Source organism: Dermacentor variabilis, chromosome 1, assembly GCF_050947875.1.
Source record: "Dermacentor variabilis isolate Ectoservices chromosome 1, ASM5094787v1, whole genome shotgun sequence".
In the NCBI taxonomy this organism is placed as follows: Eukaryota; Metazoa; Arthropoda; class Arachnida; order Ixodida; family Ixodidae; genus Dermacentor; species Dermacentor variabilis.
Window position 1 is genome coordinate 52,473,174 of NC_134568.1, and position 18,081 is coordinate 52,491,254.

The 18,081-nt window shown below is 44.4% G+C and overlaps 1 protein-coding gene across 1 annotated transcript in view; it reads right to left on the reverse strand.

Annotated features, from left to right (window-relative positions):
* LOC142577953 (cytochrome P450 4C1-like) overlaps positions 1-18,081 on the reverse strand; it is a 127,413-nt gene that overhangs the window by 37,108 nt on the left and 72,224 nt on the right. Inside the window, exons 2-3 of the mRNA XM_075687389.1 lie at positions 5,105-5,214; positions 3,315-3,403 (exon numbers count right to left, since the gene is read on the reverse strand). Of these exons, the coding sequence (XP_075543504.1) occupies positions 3,315-3,403; positions 5,105-5,214 (199 nt within the window). The remainder of the gene's footprint in view (positions 1-3,314; positions 3,404-5,104; positions 5,215-18,081) is intronic.

Consider the following 18,081-nt stretch of genomic DNA (forward strand, 5'->3'; position numbering starts at 1 on the left):
AGGCTTACGAAAATGGTTCTACTTAAATTGAGGACGACGCAACGAGGTATTGAAAGAAGAATGATGGGCGTAACGTTAAAGGATAAGAAAGCAGATTGGGTGAGGGAACAAATGCGAGTTAGTGACATCTTAGTTGAAATCAAGAAAAAGAAATTGGCATGGGCAGGGCATGTAATGAGGAGGGAAGGTAACGGATGGTCATTAAGGGTTACGGACTGCATTGCAAGAGAAGGGAAGCGTAGCAGGGGGCGGCAGAAAGTTAGGTAGGCGGATGAGATTAAGAAGTTTGCAGGGACAACATGGTCACAATTAGCACAAGACCGGGATAGTTGGAGAAATATGGGAGAGGCCTTTGCGCTGCAGTGGGCGTAGCAAGGCTGATGATGATGATGATGATATTGTTGTTGGTATCGTTGTCTTGTTACTGTTCATGACAAATCGTCCCCCTAGGTGTCATAATTTCGTCATACAAAGTATATCATCCATCTTCGGCACGCGCGCGGCCGATGGGTCATTGCTGGATATAGTGCATTGTAAACAAGACCCAATTGCGGGAGCCGTAGCATTTTTCTTAGCAATTTTTTGTGGCTGGCGTCTACAGCATGCCGTTAGGGCATTTTACAGCGAAACTGTTTATGGCTAAGGTTCTGTGCAATTTTCATGTGTGCGAGCAAAAACTATCATCGTCAGGAATGGCTAGTGCCACTGCACGGGTGATCGTCGTCCTCTTCTTCCACAGCTGGCTCGTTGGCACCCTCGGCGTAATCGTGTGAACTCGCTCGTGCTACTGCTAGCGTTTTCACCGTCGTCTTCTTCCACAGCTGGCTCCGATGCCGTTCATCACGCTAGCGTTCCCATACTGGCCCTCCCTCGGCCTCCCCTCCCTGCCCCTGCCAGGCGCTGAAGGCACTGGCCCACTGCCCGTCGGCGAGCTGATCTCGGTCTCAAATTCTTTGGCTCAGTAAATCGCGGAAGGAAAACACGAATCTATATAACGAATGTGTATAACGAATGTATAACACGAATGAACGCGAATGTATAAAAATAAGTAAGTTTGACTACCTTTCGTCTTAATGACCACCGATCAGGGCAATAAATGTATTGGTACCTTTGTTCAAAATTCTGTGTCAACCTCTTTGTTATGTGCTACACAACTTCGCTGGTGATCCATATTCACAGAGTAGAATGACTCAGGATTTTATCAATTCTAATCACTCGTTTTAAGCAAGTTATTTCTTCTTGTGCTTTATGGTTACAGAGAAAGAGAGCAGAAAGGAGAAAGGTAGGAAGGTGAACCAGATGGGAAGATCCGGTTTGCTACCCTACGCTGGGGAGAGAGAGGAGGGGGGGGGGTAAAGCGGTACGTCGGCACCATTGCACACTACTATTTTCGAATAGGGTAACCGAGGCTGATCATCCAGCCATACTGCCAGTTTAGAGAAAGGTTGCGTTGAAACACAGGAACTGCGCTATCATATGGCAATACTGTGCATAACGAAGTGGTGCGCTCATGTCGTGTTTGGTTGTGTTTTTACAGGGGATAGCTGTGAATGCCATGCTCCGTGCCTGCGTAGCCGTGTGTTCTTCGCCATGAGATGTCCGTTGTCGAGACGCTTCACTGGTTGCGGGCGATCGGACGCGCCGGGAGCGCAGCGCACGAGACACTCTTGACGAGTGCAGCATTCCCAAAAGCCCCTTTTATTTTACCACCTGTACTTATATATCCACGAGGGCGCCACTGATCATTCATATAGTTTCAATGTATCCTAAACATCAGCCATAAAGAAATTCTCATCCCCATTCTGTGATGACGTCAAGATAATAAAACGCTTGAATAAAGAAGGGACCGCAACAGAATTTCAACTTCCGTCGCGGCGCCAAAAACACAACCAAATCACGACCGCTGAAACAGGCTCACGGGGCACTCATTGTGGCTTGCGACGCCAGTGCAAGAGATGAACCCTTCACTCTGCCTACTGAATTTTCAACAATAAAAAACATTTCCATGAAGTGCAGTTATATATATGCGGATCGAATGGCCTCAACTCTTCGTATCCATAAATAAATCGCCTCATTTATGCTCAGTTAATCTCCTGTGAGAAAGCGAGTTCGAGAAAGGAAATTCTTTAATATATCCTGGAAACGTTCACCGGCCCAAGCACCTATATACAGCTTCAGATGACACGAAATCACCTATTCATGCAGAGCAGGCACGCACACATTATAGAGTATGCAAATACAACAACGCTGTCATTGCAGCAGCTTGCGACATAGCAGCTGTTCGGTGCGTATGATGTGTAGCTGTAGTAACTTGCGGAGGTTCACACCCGCACCCCTACCCCTTTCGTTTTTCCTTGCGGTGTGGCTTCAACGTTTTCCACACATCGGAGTAATAAAAACATGGTCGCATGCAAGGTACACTGCTCATGTGTGGCTCTGTCCGGAACGCGTCGCTATTCCTGGGCTTTGCTGTAGCAAAATATCGCTTAGCATGCTTGTTTTGAAGCATTAACAGCCGTTCCCGCGCTATGGTACGTATAAGATAAACAGGGTAGTGCGCCCAGCAGAAGACAGCTATGCGGGAATGACGCTCGTGGAGCCACATAAGTACGAGTGTTCTTAAGGTATACAATTTTCGCACATCAGGGGCCGAATTCACAAGTTTTTTATTCGAAGAATTGTTTTCTTTTGACCGGATGCCTTCGATAATGATGTCCAACATTCATAGACAAGGGGTTGTCGAAAGGTGCTGTGAAAAGTGTGCAGTGTTATGTGTCAGAACATATTCTTAAATATTAACTTTGAATATGTTTCTGCTGCACGACCCACCGCATTTTTCTTAATTAATATAGCCATCATATTTTCTTCCCTTCTTTATACCACTGATAGTACTACGAGCGAAACTGAACAATATTTATTTGCGAAGTCGCTAGCTTATTTACTAATTAATTTTAATTTGCAAATTCTTTGCTTATTCACGCATAATCGCATGTGCAAGCATGTGCTTGTAGCTATAACATACGCAACAGCACGGCCTAGGTATCGTTGAATCGTACATTGAATATACTGCGAAGTATGCAAACAATTTTTCGCAACAAATCGTCTCACTACGATTCTAATGCATAACCATTGCTACACCCGCACTACATCTAAACTTAAAGCTATTCAAAATTGGTAACAGTAAGCTAACAATGTTGCCTAATAAAAATGCTTTAAGACGTTGAGCAATTCTCCGTCAATGTCAGTGGTAGTCAAAATTTTCCGGAGGTTCGTCGACATAAGATATGGACGGCATCGTTCTTGGGTTCACTCACATATAAAGCATATTTCTCGGCCCCAACCACGGTATGGTGAACGTGTAGAACAAAGGCTTCCTCAGGTTCTCCGAGCTCGACAGAAGGACCTGAATTGATTGGGAAAGAGCCAAATAGTGTTGTGTGAAACGAAAGGACAAGTATTATCATGGGAACAAAGTTGCGGGCTACAAGAAATTTATTCGCGCATCTTTCAATCCCCAAACAACTTCCAATTACATACACTTTGAAACATGACAAAATTATGACCACCTATGCAAGAAATATTCGAGCAAGATCTACTATATCAATAAACTTGAATTTTTTATTGTACATAGTGCAGAAATTAAAAAATAATAACGTCTTCGTTGTATGCTAGAAACATAGTACATAACAAAAACTTTCACGGGAAGGCCGCCCGTCCATGTGTCTGTTACATTTACTTGTATGCTCAAACACGTGAACGGACGGATCGAATGACGTGAAAGTCGGTGACCTTTTAGGCAACCATCTTCTGTAAAATTATATTTTTTATTAATCCCCATACGTCGATAAGAAGAGGAGACGGCATGTACAGAACTCCGTTCTCGAGATAAAGGCAGAGGTTTACCCGAACTCATCTCGCGTACAGTCCTTGTTGATAGGCGGGTGAGAAAGAAAAGTGGGACGAAGCCTGCGCATTGTCTGACCCCTGCCCTGTCTGCCTTGTTCAGACTGCACAGCAGACTTTATTTGAACCCCTTGTTGTGTCACTCTAGTTTTATTCTGAACAAATAAATCTAAATTATAATTGATAAGAAGATACGCGACAGAATGCATACCAAATTGGGTATTTTGAGTGTGCATTGGGGGGGGGGGGATAGCACATTCACCGGCTGTAGAAACTTGTGAGTGCGTTGGGGGCAACATCGGACATAATTGCATGCCCTCAAAATGCCTTTTCAAGTACAGCAAATGAAATTTTAGAATTGTTGCTTTAAGAAAATGGCTCAACTTTCAGTTTGAAACTGCACACGCAAACTGGAGACACGTACGCTTAGAAGCTGTTTTTGAAGCTATCTTTGTTGGTTGAGAGGCGTTAATTTGAGAGCGCTAAATGTAAGCGGCTCATCGCTCAAGGCCACCGGCGCCGCCGCCGGCGTAACAACTGACGGGGTGATTTGGAAGCAGGAAGGCGGTGGAAAATTTTCACAGAAGGCGGAACGAGTCTTTGGCGGGAGAACACTTGGATCCTAAACAAAGAAGCGCGTCTGCCGCCGCTAGAACTTGGGCTGAGAATCTCCAAGGTCGTACAAAGCTGCCGGGTTCTTTTCGCTTTATTTTGTATTTAACGGCACTCAGCTGTACAGGTGTCTTCCGGAGCTGTCACCGTTGAGATATTGCTAGAAGGCAGCAATGTCTTTGAGTGCGGCCACACAAACTGCCATAAAGTCGAAATAAACCTGTCTACCGGATTTCCTTTCGTATCGTGTCAAAAGCCGTTCCAAACACCCATATGAAATGTCAGCCTTTGACTGCAGAGCTGCGAGTTTCGATCCCACTGCATAGCGCCTAGAAGCCAAGTTTCATCGTTATACTATAGTATACGCACTGAAAGGCTAGACGGCACCCGTAGGAACCAAGATGGGAGACTGGACAGCTAGAAAATGATGGGTCGTTGTACACCGGCAAATATCCGCTTACCTAAAAACAACAATCGCATAGGGCTGTTATTTCATGCTTCAGCTGGTGCGAAGAAGCGTTCGCGAATGAAAAACTCTGCAGCTTCTAAGTGTCGTGTGTCGTCCGTAGCTGCTTGATCGTGAACTTACCTCTGCGTCTTCGGGGTTTTGTATGATCACGAAAGGTGAAAAGCCAAGGTACGCCTTGAACGTCCGGTTCTTGTACATCTCGCACAGGGCCCGTAGTAGATATGAGAACTCTGCGTCGGAGAAAAAGACAGCATAAAAACTGAAACGAGAACAGCAAAGAGCAGCATACACGACTCTCGTCGCACAGACGAAGTGGCATTTCGAACGACGAGCGAATTATCCATGCATATCACTGAAAATGAACGTCATCAATTGGCTCTAACGGTCGGTGTATAAAGGCTCGATAACTGAACAAAGGAGTACTCTCGTCATAATTAGCGGTAAAGTACATTGCTGTCCTGTTCGCTCTTTACAAGGATACAACTGGATTTGCTAAGCAGCGATATATTACCTGCCGCGGTTGCTTAGTGACTATGATATTGTGATGCTAAACACGGAGGTCGCGGGATCGAATGCCGGCCACGGCGGCCACATTTCGATGGGGGCGAAATGCGAAAGCACCCATGTATTCAGATTTAGGCGCATGTTAAAGAACCCCAGGGAGTCCAAATTCCGAAGCCCCCCACTACGGCGTGCCTTATAATGAAATTGTGGGTTTGACACATAAAACCCCATTAAAAGAAGAAGGAGCGGTAATTTATCAGACAAAAGACAACAAAATACCGAGAACTTGATTTGAACTTATTCCACCGGGCAACTATTTGTGCTATGTATTGTGGCCCAGGACAGGTTTGTCTTGAAAGTATGCATTTGATTCAGGCAAGTGTTGCAGTTGTTTATTTGGTAACATTACTTCATATCTAACAAGCTTGTGACTTATCACTTCAACTCTACCAGAGATTTAGAAGAATGCCAACATCATGTTTAACCATGACAAGGAAGACGTTAAAGAATGGAAACAAATATAGTTCCATTAACTTGCGTTGATCATTGAAGAAAATATTCCCCAAAGTCATTTACAATAAAAGCAAAGCAACACTGGACCTCAGTAAAGACAAAACAGGCTCGCTTCAGGAAGGGGTAATAGGCCTATTCAACGCAGAAATAAAGTCGTATTAAAAAAAACATATGGTCATACCCATCTCATCAATAAGGTGAGCAAGAAATCTGAGCAGTACAACCAATCTCTCTATATGGTTTTCGTAGATTACGAAAAACCATTCCATTCAATAAAGACACTAGCAGTCGTAGATCAAGCATACGTGAATATCTTAGCAAATATCCTTAAAGGATCCACAGGTACATGATTCATTCACAAGAAAAGTCGAAAAAATTCGACGAGGAAAGTTGTCACCGAACGGAGACACAATCTCTTCAATGTTATTCACTGCGTGCCTAGAAAAAGTATTGAAGCTATGAGACTGGGAAGGATTAGGAGTGAAGATCAACAGCAAATATCTAAGAAACCTGCGGTTTTCAGATGACATTGTCCTGTTCAGCAGCTTTGGAGACGACATGCAAAAAATTATTGAGGACTTAAACCGTCAAAGTGTAGCAGTGGGGTTGAAGGTTAATACGCAGAAGAAAAAGTAATGTTCAGTGTCCTGGCAAAAGAACGAGAAGTTGAGATTGGCAGTCAATCTCCAAAATCTGCGCAACAGTACACATATCGCCAATAACTCATATGAGACCCTGACTATAAGAAAGAAATTTACATAAGAATAAAAATGGGATTGAAGCGCCTACGGCAGGCATTACCAAGCAATGACCGGCAGCTTACCGCTATCCTTCAAAAGAAAAGTCTACGATCATTGAATTGTACCGACACTAACATATTGGGCAGAAAATTGGAGGTTAACCAAGAAGCTTGAAAAAGATAAGGAAAGCGAAAGGAGCGACAGCACAAAAAATGATGGATGTAACGTTAAGAGAAAGGCATGTAGCTGTGTGGACTAGAAAGTAAACGGTGATGCAAATATTCTAGTTCACATTAAAAGAAAGAAATTAGTTGGGTAGGTCATATAATGCCACGCACATAACCGTTGGGTTATAATAATTACAGAAGGGGTGCATAGAGAAGGGAGGCGCAGTCGAGGACGGTAGAGAGCTAGGTGATGTGATGAAATTAGGAAATTCACAGGCATAAGATGTGGTCAGCCGGTGCAAGACAAGGGTAAGTGGAGTGATCGCTAGGATAGGCCTTCGTGCTGTATAGGACGTACATAAGCTGATGATGATGATGACGACGATGACTAACAAACTGAAGAAATACTCGGAGTGAGCAAGATAACGTTTTGCTGCCCCAGTATGGCAGGAACACTGCAGTTCTTTTGCAAAAAAAAAAAAGAAGCCAATGAACCCCGAAGCCTTCGAGGCCTTTGTTTCAAACAGAAGACATGCAGTCTCTGAATGCATCCGTCGGACAGGTAGCAGTGCACGTGTCGCATGCGAGAAAACCTTAATGTCTACTAAAATTATGCCTCTCAGTCACACCGGAGTCCTTCCATGTTTTCTGATCATAAAACTCCGCCGTCAGGCTATTGGAGAGGTTCATACGCTATTCAAAGCTGCCGCGACGCGACGCCACTGTGCCTCAGAGGTCATCGTTCGCATATGGAAACGCTTTCGCGGGGCGAGACACGCTGAGTAATTTGATGCGTTCTGTGCATGTGCTGCGCTATTTTTCGAGTTCTGGACTGTTTAGCTGAAGTGGTGGGGTGGGACGACGATGTCGAACATGTGTTGCGTGCCGTGGTGCCGTTCCTGCTGCAAGAGAATGACCGAAAAGGTGTCGTTGTTTTGTTTACCGAGTGACAAGGAGTAGCGTGAGAAATGGAAGCCGTCCATATCGCGGCAGGAAAGTGGTGGTTTTAACTTGAATGCAAATATACGCGTTTGTGCGCGAAACACTTCGACGCCTCGGACATCATAACTGCCTACGATTTCGGCATCAACTGCGACGCCATGTCCCTGGAGCGTAAAAAGCTGACGCTGAAGCCCAACGCCGTCACAATGATTTTTGAAGGCCTTCCAGCATATCTCAAGAAACCCAAACATCGTTCCCGTTCATCGACAGTCCGACCCTGATGCAAACGACCACGTGTGTCGTGGGGTACGATTAAAGAGCGCCGACTTTTTATTTTTTAAGAATTGTCTGAGTAAGAAAGACGTGCATTATTTGTGCTGTGGCTACTTATGTTAGTTTAGGAGTTTATTTGCCATGTGTTATGAAATGCTTATGCCTTACGCTCTCTTGCGTGTAGAAACAATCGATGATGCATTCTGCATTTAGTTCCCTTCGCTTGCAGGTGACTCCTGCGCCCCAATGCATGTCTCCCATGTTTTGATGTTCTTTCTGTATGCGTCTTATATCAGTGCCACGCTTTTAACAAACTTCTTGCATTGTGAATGGTGCAAGTTACATGACAGTAAAGCGGCGTTTGCGGAAGTTTCGAAAACTAGAATACCGAGGCTGTCCCACACACAACCAAGGCGGTAGTGGCGCTCGCGTGCTCTCTGATGCACAGTTACGCCTCTAGCGGCGGGCGCCGGCTCTATATGAAACTGAGGGGACAGTTTCGTGACCAGAAAAAACATGGAAGGACTGTGGTCACACCAACGTACCCCAAGAATTCCTTCTCAGTTCACTTCGCAGAACAATGTTAGAGAGACCGCTCATGCCCGACTATTATCCGGAAACAGGTCATCAAGTTTAAGAAGGGCTTTCTTTCGCTTCTAAGCAGCTTTCGTTGAAACACGCGTAGGCTGGGCACAAAACAATCGCAGAGGCGGGGGACGTCAAGGGCTTCTTGTTTCTTTCGTCTTTGACGGTGGTTAGAGGCCGCACACAATGCATCGTTTTACATAGGGGCAGGTGTAATCTCTTAGCAGGGCGTAGCGGACCAACGAAGCAGTCGGCCTGTTTCTACCTCCATGCGTCGCCCTTCTATGCGTCGTATTCGTGGGAGAACCAAAAAGAAAGAGAGCCACAAAACAATGGAGTGCGAGGGCTGCCCACGACTCCAAGCAACAGTGACAAATTCTTGTGACATGCAGTCTCCTGGGACCGTATACTGATGTCGCCGAGCTGGTGTGCCTACATCTGAATCATGCATATGTATACGCAGGGGCGGCAAACGCTCGTAAAGGGGAATTTTCCTGAAACTTCCGTGGGCGTCCCCTTCCTTTTCGTGCGCCTGGGCTGTGGTTCACTGTCGTTTCACCGTCATTTCACGCTACACTGATCCCGCCTTTCCCCCGTGGCAGACCAGAAAGTTCACTTTAAAAGTGCAGGTATTTAAGGAGGGGATTTTTTGGTGACGTTGGTATTGCAGAGCTAAATGTAACAGCGTAAAACACAAACACACAGACAGAGCTCAATACCAGAGCGCTGTGATGTTCAGCTCTATCTCTGTGTCTGTGTCTGGCGTTCTTACATTTAGCAACGCGTTTCAGCCCCTTGATGCCAGAGTGTGCAGACGTATTTGCATCTCTGGTTTATCACCACTTTTTCGACATTGAACTGAGTTTTCAGCCGGTCGTTTCAAAGGTAGTTTTCAGAGGAAAGCTCCTCTTTTTAAGTCTTAGATTGGCCGAGAGCCATTGGATAATAATACGTGGTGTGAACTTCTCTCCACCTTCTCCTCTTGCTTCTTTCCCCTCCTTCCACAGGGCAGGGTTACTCAAGTGGCCTCGGTTAACCACTCTGCCTTTATTTTATTAATTATTTCCCTACCTATTATAAATAGGTTGCTATAAATTAATTGGTCACACTTGAAAAAAAAATAACCTAGATTCGCAGGTGGTCGCAAAATATGGTTAAAAGCATTGAACAGTTAATGAATGAAGGAAAATGGGAAAATTTCAAGAAACAAAGCAAAGCCTGCCACTGCGTTATGTTAAAGAACAACAGAGCCGAATTCACAAAGCTGTATGTTGGGAAGAACTACATGCCAGTGGCTGGCTGCCTTCGCTCATAATATTATTACCCGCTGTGGTAGCGTAGAGGCTTTGGCGACTGCGTTGCTAAGACCGAGGGCGCGGGATCAAACCCCGACGGCCGCGGCCGCATTTAGATGGGGGCAAATTGCAAAAAACGCCTGTACACTATGCACCAGGCGCACATTAGAGAACCCCTAGTTATAATAAAAAAATTAAAAAAAAACAAGAGCGACCAGAGTCCCTCACTTTGGCGTGCCTCATAATCAAATTGTCGTTTTGGCACGTAAGGTCCCAGAATTTAATCAATTGATAATATCATTGCCATAAAAATTATACGGGCACTCAAACCGCGGACACTCGAGGCTGTCATGGTATCGACGGCGCAGGCGGGGCCCACGTACGCAAAGTTCATTCTCTGGAGACGCGAGGCATGACGCACTGTGTTTGGCTGCACAAAAATGACGAATCCGCAGAGGAGCGTGGGCAGCGTTCTGCGTCCCATTGCTGAAACGAGGGTTGTGCGCACATACGCAAGCGTTGCTGACGAGAAAATGCGTGCATGCCTTGCAGCCACACCAGTGCATCCAGTGGACGGAGTGCAACGTTTCAAGCTACGAGCGCTGGCGATTTTTCCTTCAGTCTGATCTCGTGCACCTTCCATGGTACGAACGCCTGCAGCACCACTGGCGGTGATTCGTCAATACGCCAGCTATGCGATACTCCTGGTCACTGTCTGGCCACCGCTTCTGCTGCGCCAGCAGCCACTGCCTGGCGTGCTGCGTCGCGCCAACATGCAGCGACCTTGCGTATTTTTGAACCCCGCCCTAGGGAAGCTACAACACTGAGCTAAACCTTGCTATCGATTTCAATGAACCATGCCTCGAGCGGAAACTGCCATTTTTTTATTTTATTTTCTTGTGTTGTTTCTCTAGCAATTTGCCGGTATATATTCTTTCGAAACGCTTTAGCGTAGGAAGTGTATTATGAATGCGGGTGTACCGATTTTCGTGTTCCTAAATTAACCTGACAGAGCTTTTAAACCGGAAGAGTTTGATGAGTACACTTGGCTTGTGACCTTAAAGGGTATCCTGTGAATGAAAGTTTTGCAAGTTTCATTCAGCCAGGAGCCCTATAACGCAAAACTATTCTGTTTTTATTCCAATCTCTTGACGTCAAATTCACGTAACCACCGACTCAAGCATCGGGCGGTAACCCGCAGCGTTGCTTGAAAAGCCCAATCAAATGCTCTCCTAGTTTATAGGATGTCACTTTCTTTTGCTTTCAAAGCGAATAGCATTGTCTACATAGAGTAGTTTTTCTTATTTAATTGGCTGACGCAAGGCGAGGAGCACGCTCAAGTGGAGAGTGTTTCGATGGGGCCGAGCCAGCACTGTGAAAGCAGATAACCGGATAAAAATGGTGGTGCCGGCGTCTGTGATTGGTCGATTTACCATTACAAAGCTTGCGGTGGCTGGTCGAAAATCGTGGCAGCGTGAAACGGAAGGTTACAAATGCCGCTAAAACTGATCCTCAGCAAATAAGCACAAAATTTTTTATTATGCGCAAATAAAGCCATGCGCTCCAGCTGCTCCGGCTTGCAGTGCCAGAGCAATCGACAGGCAGCCATCTTCTATTCCTTTTGGAACAGGGCACCGTGCGGCTATTCAGAAAAAAATCAGTTTTGTTCGGCATACTGATGTGCCTTTATCGCGTACCCGTCACTTTGACGTGGTGAGGTTTCGTGTTTTTATGACGTCGCGTAACAGACAGGTGGAGTGAGCGCAGCCAGAAAGTGCTTGGCCAATAGCAGAGCATTATGCCGGAAAAGGAGTCGAATCAGAACTAATTATGTTTCTTTCGTTTGGTATAATCATGCAAAATCAACGTGCACATATCATATCAAATGGGCCATTTTCGCGGTTTTCTTGACGTCGAGTTACAGACAGGCAAAGCGGGGGTGGTCCGAAAATTCTTTGACCAGTCGTGGAGGGCTAATTACAGAATTGAATTAGAAAAATTTGGAATAGCTTTACGTAATAGCGCCCGAGGATAACAACCGAATAAAATTGCACGTCTTCTTCATTTTTTTCTCTTTTCGTTCTTTTTCTGCCAACGAGGTTCATCTCAGTAAGCGCGATTTGCTTCTTTGACAAAGGGCTACCAGTCTTGGCAGTCCCTTGAATGAATTAGCACGCTATAATTAGACGCAATACTAATTCTGTTGTTAAAACATTTAAAACTCAGTGCGCAAAAGCTAGTATAGGACTTCAGACTATACCAAGCAATAGAAGAGGAATTCAAAAATCCGGACATCTCGGATGACACCCGAAGTACATGAACAAATGAAAAAAAGAGATCAGCTGTATAAAAAAATGTTAAAAACCCGGCTGTCAAATGAGTGGAAGGAGTTCAAACAGTGCGGTAACACGCTCACGAAAAGGCTGAGATCACCATGGATAGAGTGTTATTTATCATATATGTATGTTAATGCTGGCCGATCAGACGTCCCATGGCCACAGTTAAACATAACGGTGCATTCCGATCAAAAGCATGGTCCTCTTTTAAAACTTAATGCACATTACGATGAAACAGCTGGCAAAGCTTTGGCCAATGCTTTTAATACTTCTTTCATCAGCACGATACCCAGTAGTACCTTGACTGATGCTAGCGAGTATGTCAGTGTACGTAATAATATTTTCTTATACCTGGCCACCTGAAATGACTGAAGCGGTTGTAGCAATTACCCAAAAGCTAAATAACAGCAGTAGATGCGAGATTGATAGAATTCAGATCAGGCTGGTCAAGCACGTAGCTCATGTTATCACAGCAGTTCTTACTCATATATTTAACTTGTGCTTGACAACAGCAGTTATCCCGACCAAAATTCTGATTGCTAGAGTATCTGTTCTTTACAAAAAGGTTGATAGAAATAATTTGGGAAACTGCTGACCTGTATCTATTGTACCACTATTGTCGAAGACCTTCGAAAAAATGTTGCATATTAAATTTTCTAGGTTTTTTGATAAGCGTAAAACGGTAATCCCTTCTCAATTTGGCTTGCGTAGAAAGAAATCCACTGACTTAAGATTGCTCAGGCAGGAGGAATGCAGTCTTGAACAGATTTAACAAAATCATTCGATCCTGGTGTTCTTATTGACTGGTCCAGCGCCTTCGATTTAGCGAACCACAATATTCTCAGCAAGAAACAACGCTTTTGTGACGTTCGCGTACTTGCTCTTTCATTAACAAAATCGTACTTGTCGTGCCGACAACAAATAGTGCGAATCAATAACTCCCGCTCTGACTTGAGGGCTTTACTTAGTGGTGCACTCCTGAGTATAATAATGGGCCCTCTGTTATTAAACCTCTATAATCATCACTTTGTAAACAATAATACGGGCGCCAAATATATCCCATATCCTGATGATTGTAGTATATATTTTTAATGTAATTACATGCATGAATTTATTTGTCCGTTGCATTTACACTATCACGAATACCGAAAACTGGTCCATCTCGAATGGAATGCGGATTAAAGAGAATAAAACAAAAGCTGTAATATATAGGTCTAAAACAAATTATAAAGAACACCTGAAGTATTGAAATTGCTGAAAAGCTTAAGTGCCTTGGCATGGTTCATTCCTGCTATAACATGTCCTGCGATAATCACATCAAGTGATTATCAAGAGGGATAGGAACCTTCCATTACGCGCGAACCTGTGCTCTCTCTCTCTCTCTTCATCCCCATACCCCTTCCCCCAGTGCAGGGTATCAAACCGGACGTGCATCTGGTTAACCTACCTGCCTTTCCTGTCTTCTACTTCTCTCTCTCTCTCTCTCTCTCTTTAGGACACGTTAATCACGGAAAATAAATTCAGACTGAAATTCTTCCACCATATCTTCTACAGTCAAACAGGCGTTGATAGCGGCAACTACCTCTCGGAACCAACTTGTGTCTCGACTCGACTCGACCATTCAAAGAAGGTGCGCGAATACAGCCGTAATAGGCACCGTTTTGCCAAATCCTTTCTTCGACAAACTGTGACAGACGGGAATTTGTTACCAGGAGAAATGTGTTTCGGTATCTGACAATCACGATGTTTATTCGCGCCTGTGTTCGTGACAATGCATTACTGTCTTAATTCTGTTTTAATTTTCTGTTACACCTGAAAATGTTAACTTATTGTATCTTCCCACCTTGATGTTACTTTACGTATCCTTTACTTATTTCTGTGAACAATTCAATACATCTTTCTCTAACTGTCCCCCCTCCCTTGCGATAATGCCTTCGAGGCGACGCAGGTATTCTGTAAATAAATAAATGTATTTAGAAAAAACACTAGCCCACATAACTAGTGAAAAAGGTAATCCCCGACACTTGCTTTCTAGAAAAAGCCAAACTGCTGGTCTAGAACGCCTTGTTTTGATCACACCCGAATTGTCATATAGTGTGAAATAGTGCGCCCCACTCAAATCTACAACGTTACTCGCCGCTGAAGATAGCAAGAATGCCTTCGATTTATTCATAATGTCCCTCATGCCTCTCCAACGGCGTATTTGTCTCGCAGTGCAGAAGTACTAAACATACATAATCTACTATATAGGTTTAGGTTAGGCCTCAAAATACGACTAAAACTAACATAAATAATATGCCCATGGTAGCCCATTTACATCACAGAGTTCCAAGCTACATTACTCGACACGGGGAAAGCTAGATTGTACCGGCTTTTGTTTAGATCCAGGTAAAGAGTGACATTTTTACACACTGCGTTCTCTGTTACACAGCTATGAGCGTAGCTATTTTGCCTTGTCTCATAGAGAACTGCGCAGTACATTTCTATAGATAATGAAATTCACCTATTCAGATACTTCGCTTGTTATTTTACTAGGCTGTAAATGCAGTGTCTGCTTATGCCCATCAATGTTCTTATAGTTGTTTGTCGTAGCTGCGTGCCTTGTCTGATTGATCTGGAATAGCGGCATAGTATGGTTGTATAGTAATTTCTCTTGCAAATATTTTTGCATCCGCCGTTCCAAAGTTCCTAAAGGTCTGTAAAGTTCAAGCTGTTTAGGCAGCTATGTTGCACAGACCCCTCTGTATGTATTTTGTATAAAGAGAAAAATAAATATTGACTGATAGGTTGATTGATTCAGCCATATTCGAACCCTCGGGTTTCGCCGCCGGAATTTAAGACTTGCTCCCCCATCAGTAAAATTGTTAGCTTATGTTACATATGTCCGCCCTAAGTTAGAATATGCATGCTCTGTCTGGGATCCTCATCAACATAACCTATCTAATACACTGGAATCAATTCAAATCCGTGCAGCCCGGTTTATCTACTCTGAATATTCTTATCATGCAAGCGTGTCTGAACTAAAATCCCGTGCTGGTCGTACTAATCTAGAATCGCGACGTCTTATTTCTAGACTGTGTCTTTTTCACGAATTCTATCATTCACCACTCCATATTTCAGCTATATTACCAGCTCATCGTCAGTCCAGCCGTATTAACCACAGCAAAGCCGTGTATCCTCCCCCGGCGCAGACTACCTCTCATCTACGATCATTTTTTGTGAAAACCGCCAGGGACTGGAACGGTCTGTCTGCCGGCATCACGCACCACTCCGACACTCATCACTGCAAGGCTGCTCTCGAATCACTGTTTTGTTAAAGCCCATCCCTCATGTAATACCCCATCTCTGGTGCCTTTGAGGTATAATAAATAAATAAATAAATAAATAAATAAATAAATAAATAAATAAATAAATAAATAAATGAATCTGCAACAAGCCTGAATATGGGGGAAATTTTTTTAATGTCTTGCAACTTCACCACATTAAGGTTGTCCACAGGAACAACAACAACAAAAAAGGATAGAAAAGTTAGAGAATAAGAGTCATTGTCAGCGTCCACCCAAGGTCAGCATACAAAGCTCTACGGAGCGATATTTGCGCAAAGGAAGCCAGAAAGGAACAACTAAGATGAAAGCTTTCTTCACACAGTAGGTGATTGGGATGTCAAAGGACATCAGTCAAGAAGCATAAGGTCTAATTCAAGCTGGTATGTATTGTATCCTTTCACCCTATTATGTTTGAAATATTACAGCAGAAAGAACAATGGTGGCACCATAGTGACTACCAAGAAATTTCTCGATGCGGAGCTTTGAGCACATTCGGCACTTATGCCGGTAGAAAAAATCGCTTTCAGACTCACGCTTACAACCTTTGCACATTTTCCAGTGACAGGCGCGTCAGTTACCTAGCGAGATTTTTGCCGTTCCGAGACGCTACATGAGCGTAACGCACAATGGCGCATGGTCTATTAGGAAAAAACAAATCATCTGCATTTTAAATCGCAAGACACACATGAGAGGCGTATGGTTTCAGACGCCTCTGCCGTGCCACGCACGATGACGTAGCTCGCGCAACTAATACCGCGTCTCTGTGTGGCATATGAGCTCACCGTCGTGCGGAACAATGAATCGACACATGTTTGCAACAAGCACATCGGAAGCAATAGACTGTTTGCAAAGGTTATACTGCGCAGGCGCGAGAAAGGTTTCTTTCCAATCAAAATTTCTCGACCACCGGTCTAGTAGAACTCAGTATTGCCGCACCCGAAACCCAACACATCCCTCTACTCTGCAGGGGTTCGGCAGTGGTATAAGCTGTTGAATGGGAGCAACGCATTCCCTCAGAGCGCCGAGAAGCCGTCTGTGGGAACCATAAAATTGCCCCGGAGTAATTCTCGGAAAGCATTCATGTTCGTTCTTGCGCCCTCCGCACTCAAAGGGACAAATATCGCCGAGAGTTCTAGGTTGGAAAGCAGCCTTTCAGGCCAGCCGACTTACTTAATTTCGCAAATGGACAGTTCTAATTACACAGAAGTAGCGAGAAATGGGCGAGTTGGAATATGTTCACGATTTCTCAGCGCAACAAGTAGACAAAACCGAAACAGAAGAGACGATCACAGGCACTCTTGGTCAACCGAAGCTTTAATGCAAACACATCGCGAATATATACGACGCGGATTGCACCAAACCTGGAAAAAAATAAAAATATATAAAACCAGATCTCGTACAACAGCAGCGAACATATATCAAGTGTGATTACGCCTGATCTGAAAAGTCAAATTCGTCCTGTGTTTGAGTGATCGAGGTCTGATTTAAGCATTCGTTCAAGCTATTCTTCCAACCTATTTACATAGGCTGAAATAATATTCGGAAATGCAGGAGGAGGAGGATGAAGGGAACAGAGAGAAAGACCGGAAGGATAGCCAGTGCATAGATCGGCTGGCTACTTTGTGCTGGGATAAGGGAGTAAAGGGAATTGAAAATGATAGAATGAGGTAGGAGCAAGAAACAAAATAAGAAACAAAGAAAAAGCGGACATGAGGGCGATATCACGTGCGACACTTATCAGAGCGAGTCGCCGAGTCAACTTTTCTTTAGAAAGCGCAACAACACGTTTAACGCATCCTGTGCTGAGCACGGTCTAGACCAGTGATTGAGGATTCTCGCTTCCAACAAAGGGCGATTGATCAGTCTGTTTAATGTGGTTGAGGGTTCTTTTATAGGTGCAGTGAAAGAAAGACATTCACAAAGAAAATGCGCAGTCGTTTCCTCTCAGCCACTTTTGTCGCATGTAGGGCTGTCGGCCCTTTTGATGCGAAATGAATGAGCGTTTGGGAAGGCAACGCCGAGCCACAGGCGCACAGAAATGTTTTTCCTTGGCGGGAGACGGAGCTGTAGATCCGAATCAAAATTACGGAGACGGGTCTTTGTAAAGTCCGTCGAGTTCCACTGTTTCAGTGCAAGCTCGCGTTCTAGCGAGCGAAGCCTTGTAACTACGTCAGTTATCGACAGGGGCATTGCTATACAATAGGCACCGCGATAGGCAGAACGGGTGGCCTTATCCGCATGTTCATTGCCAAAGATGACGCGATGATCCAGTGTGCATTGATATGCTATGTTGTGTCGTTGGTCGACTACGTAGGGATTGGAGTTGTCCTATGTCAGTGAATAATTGTTCATTAGGTCTGTGATAAAACTGCGACATGAGACACTGGAGGGCTGCCTCAGAATCAGCGATGAACCA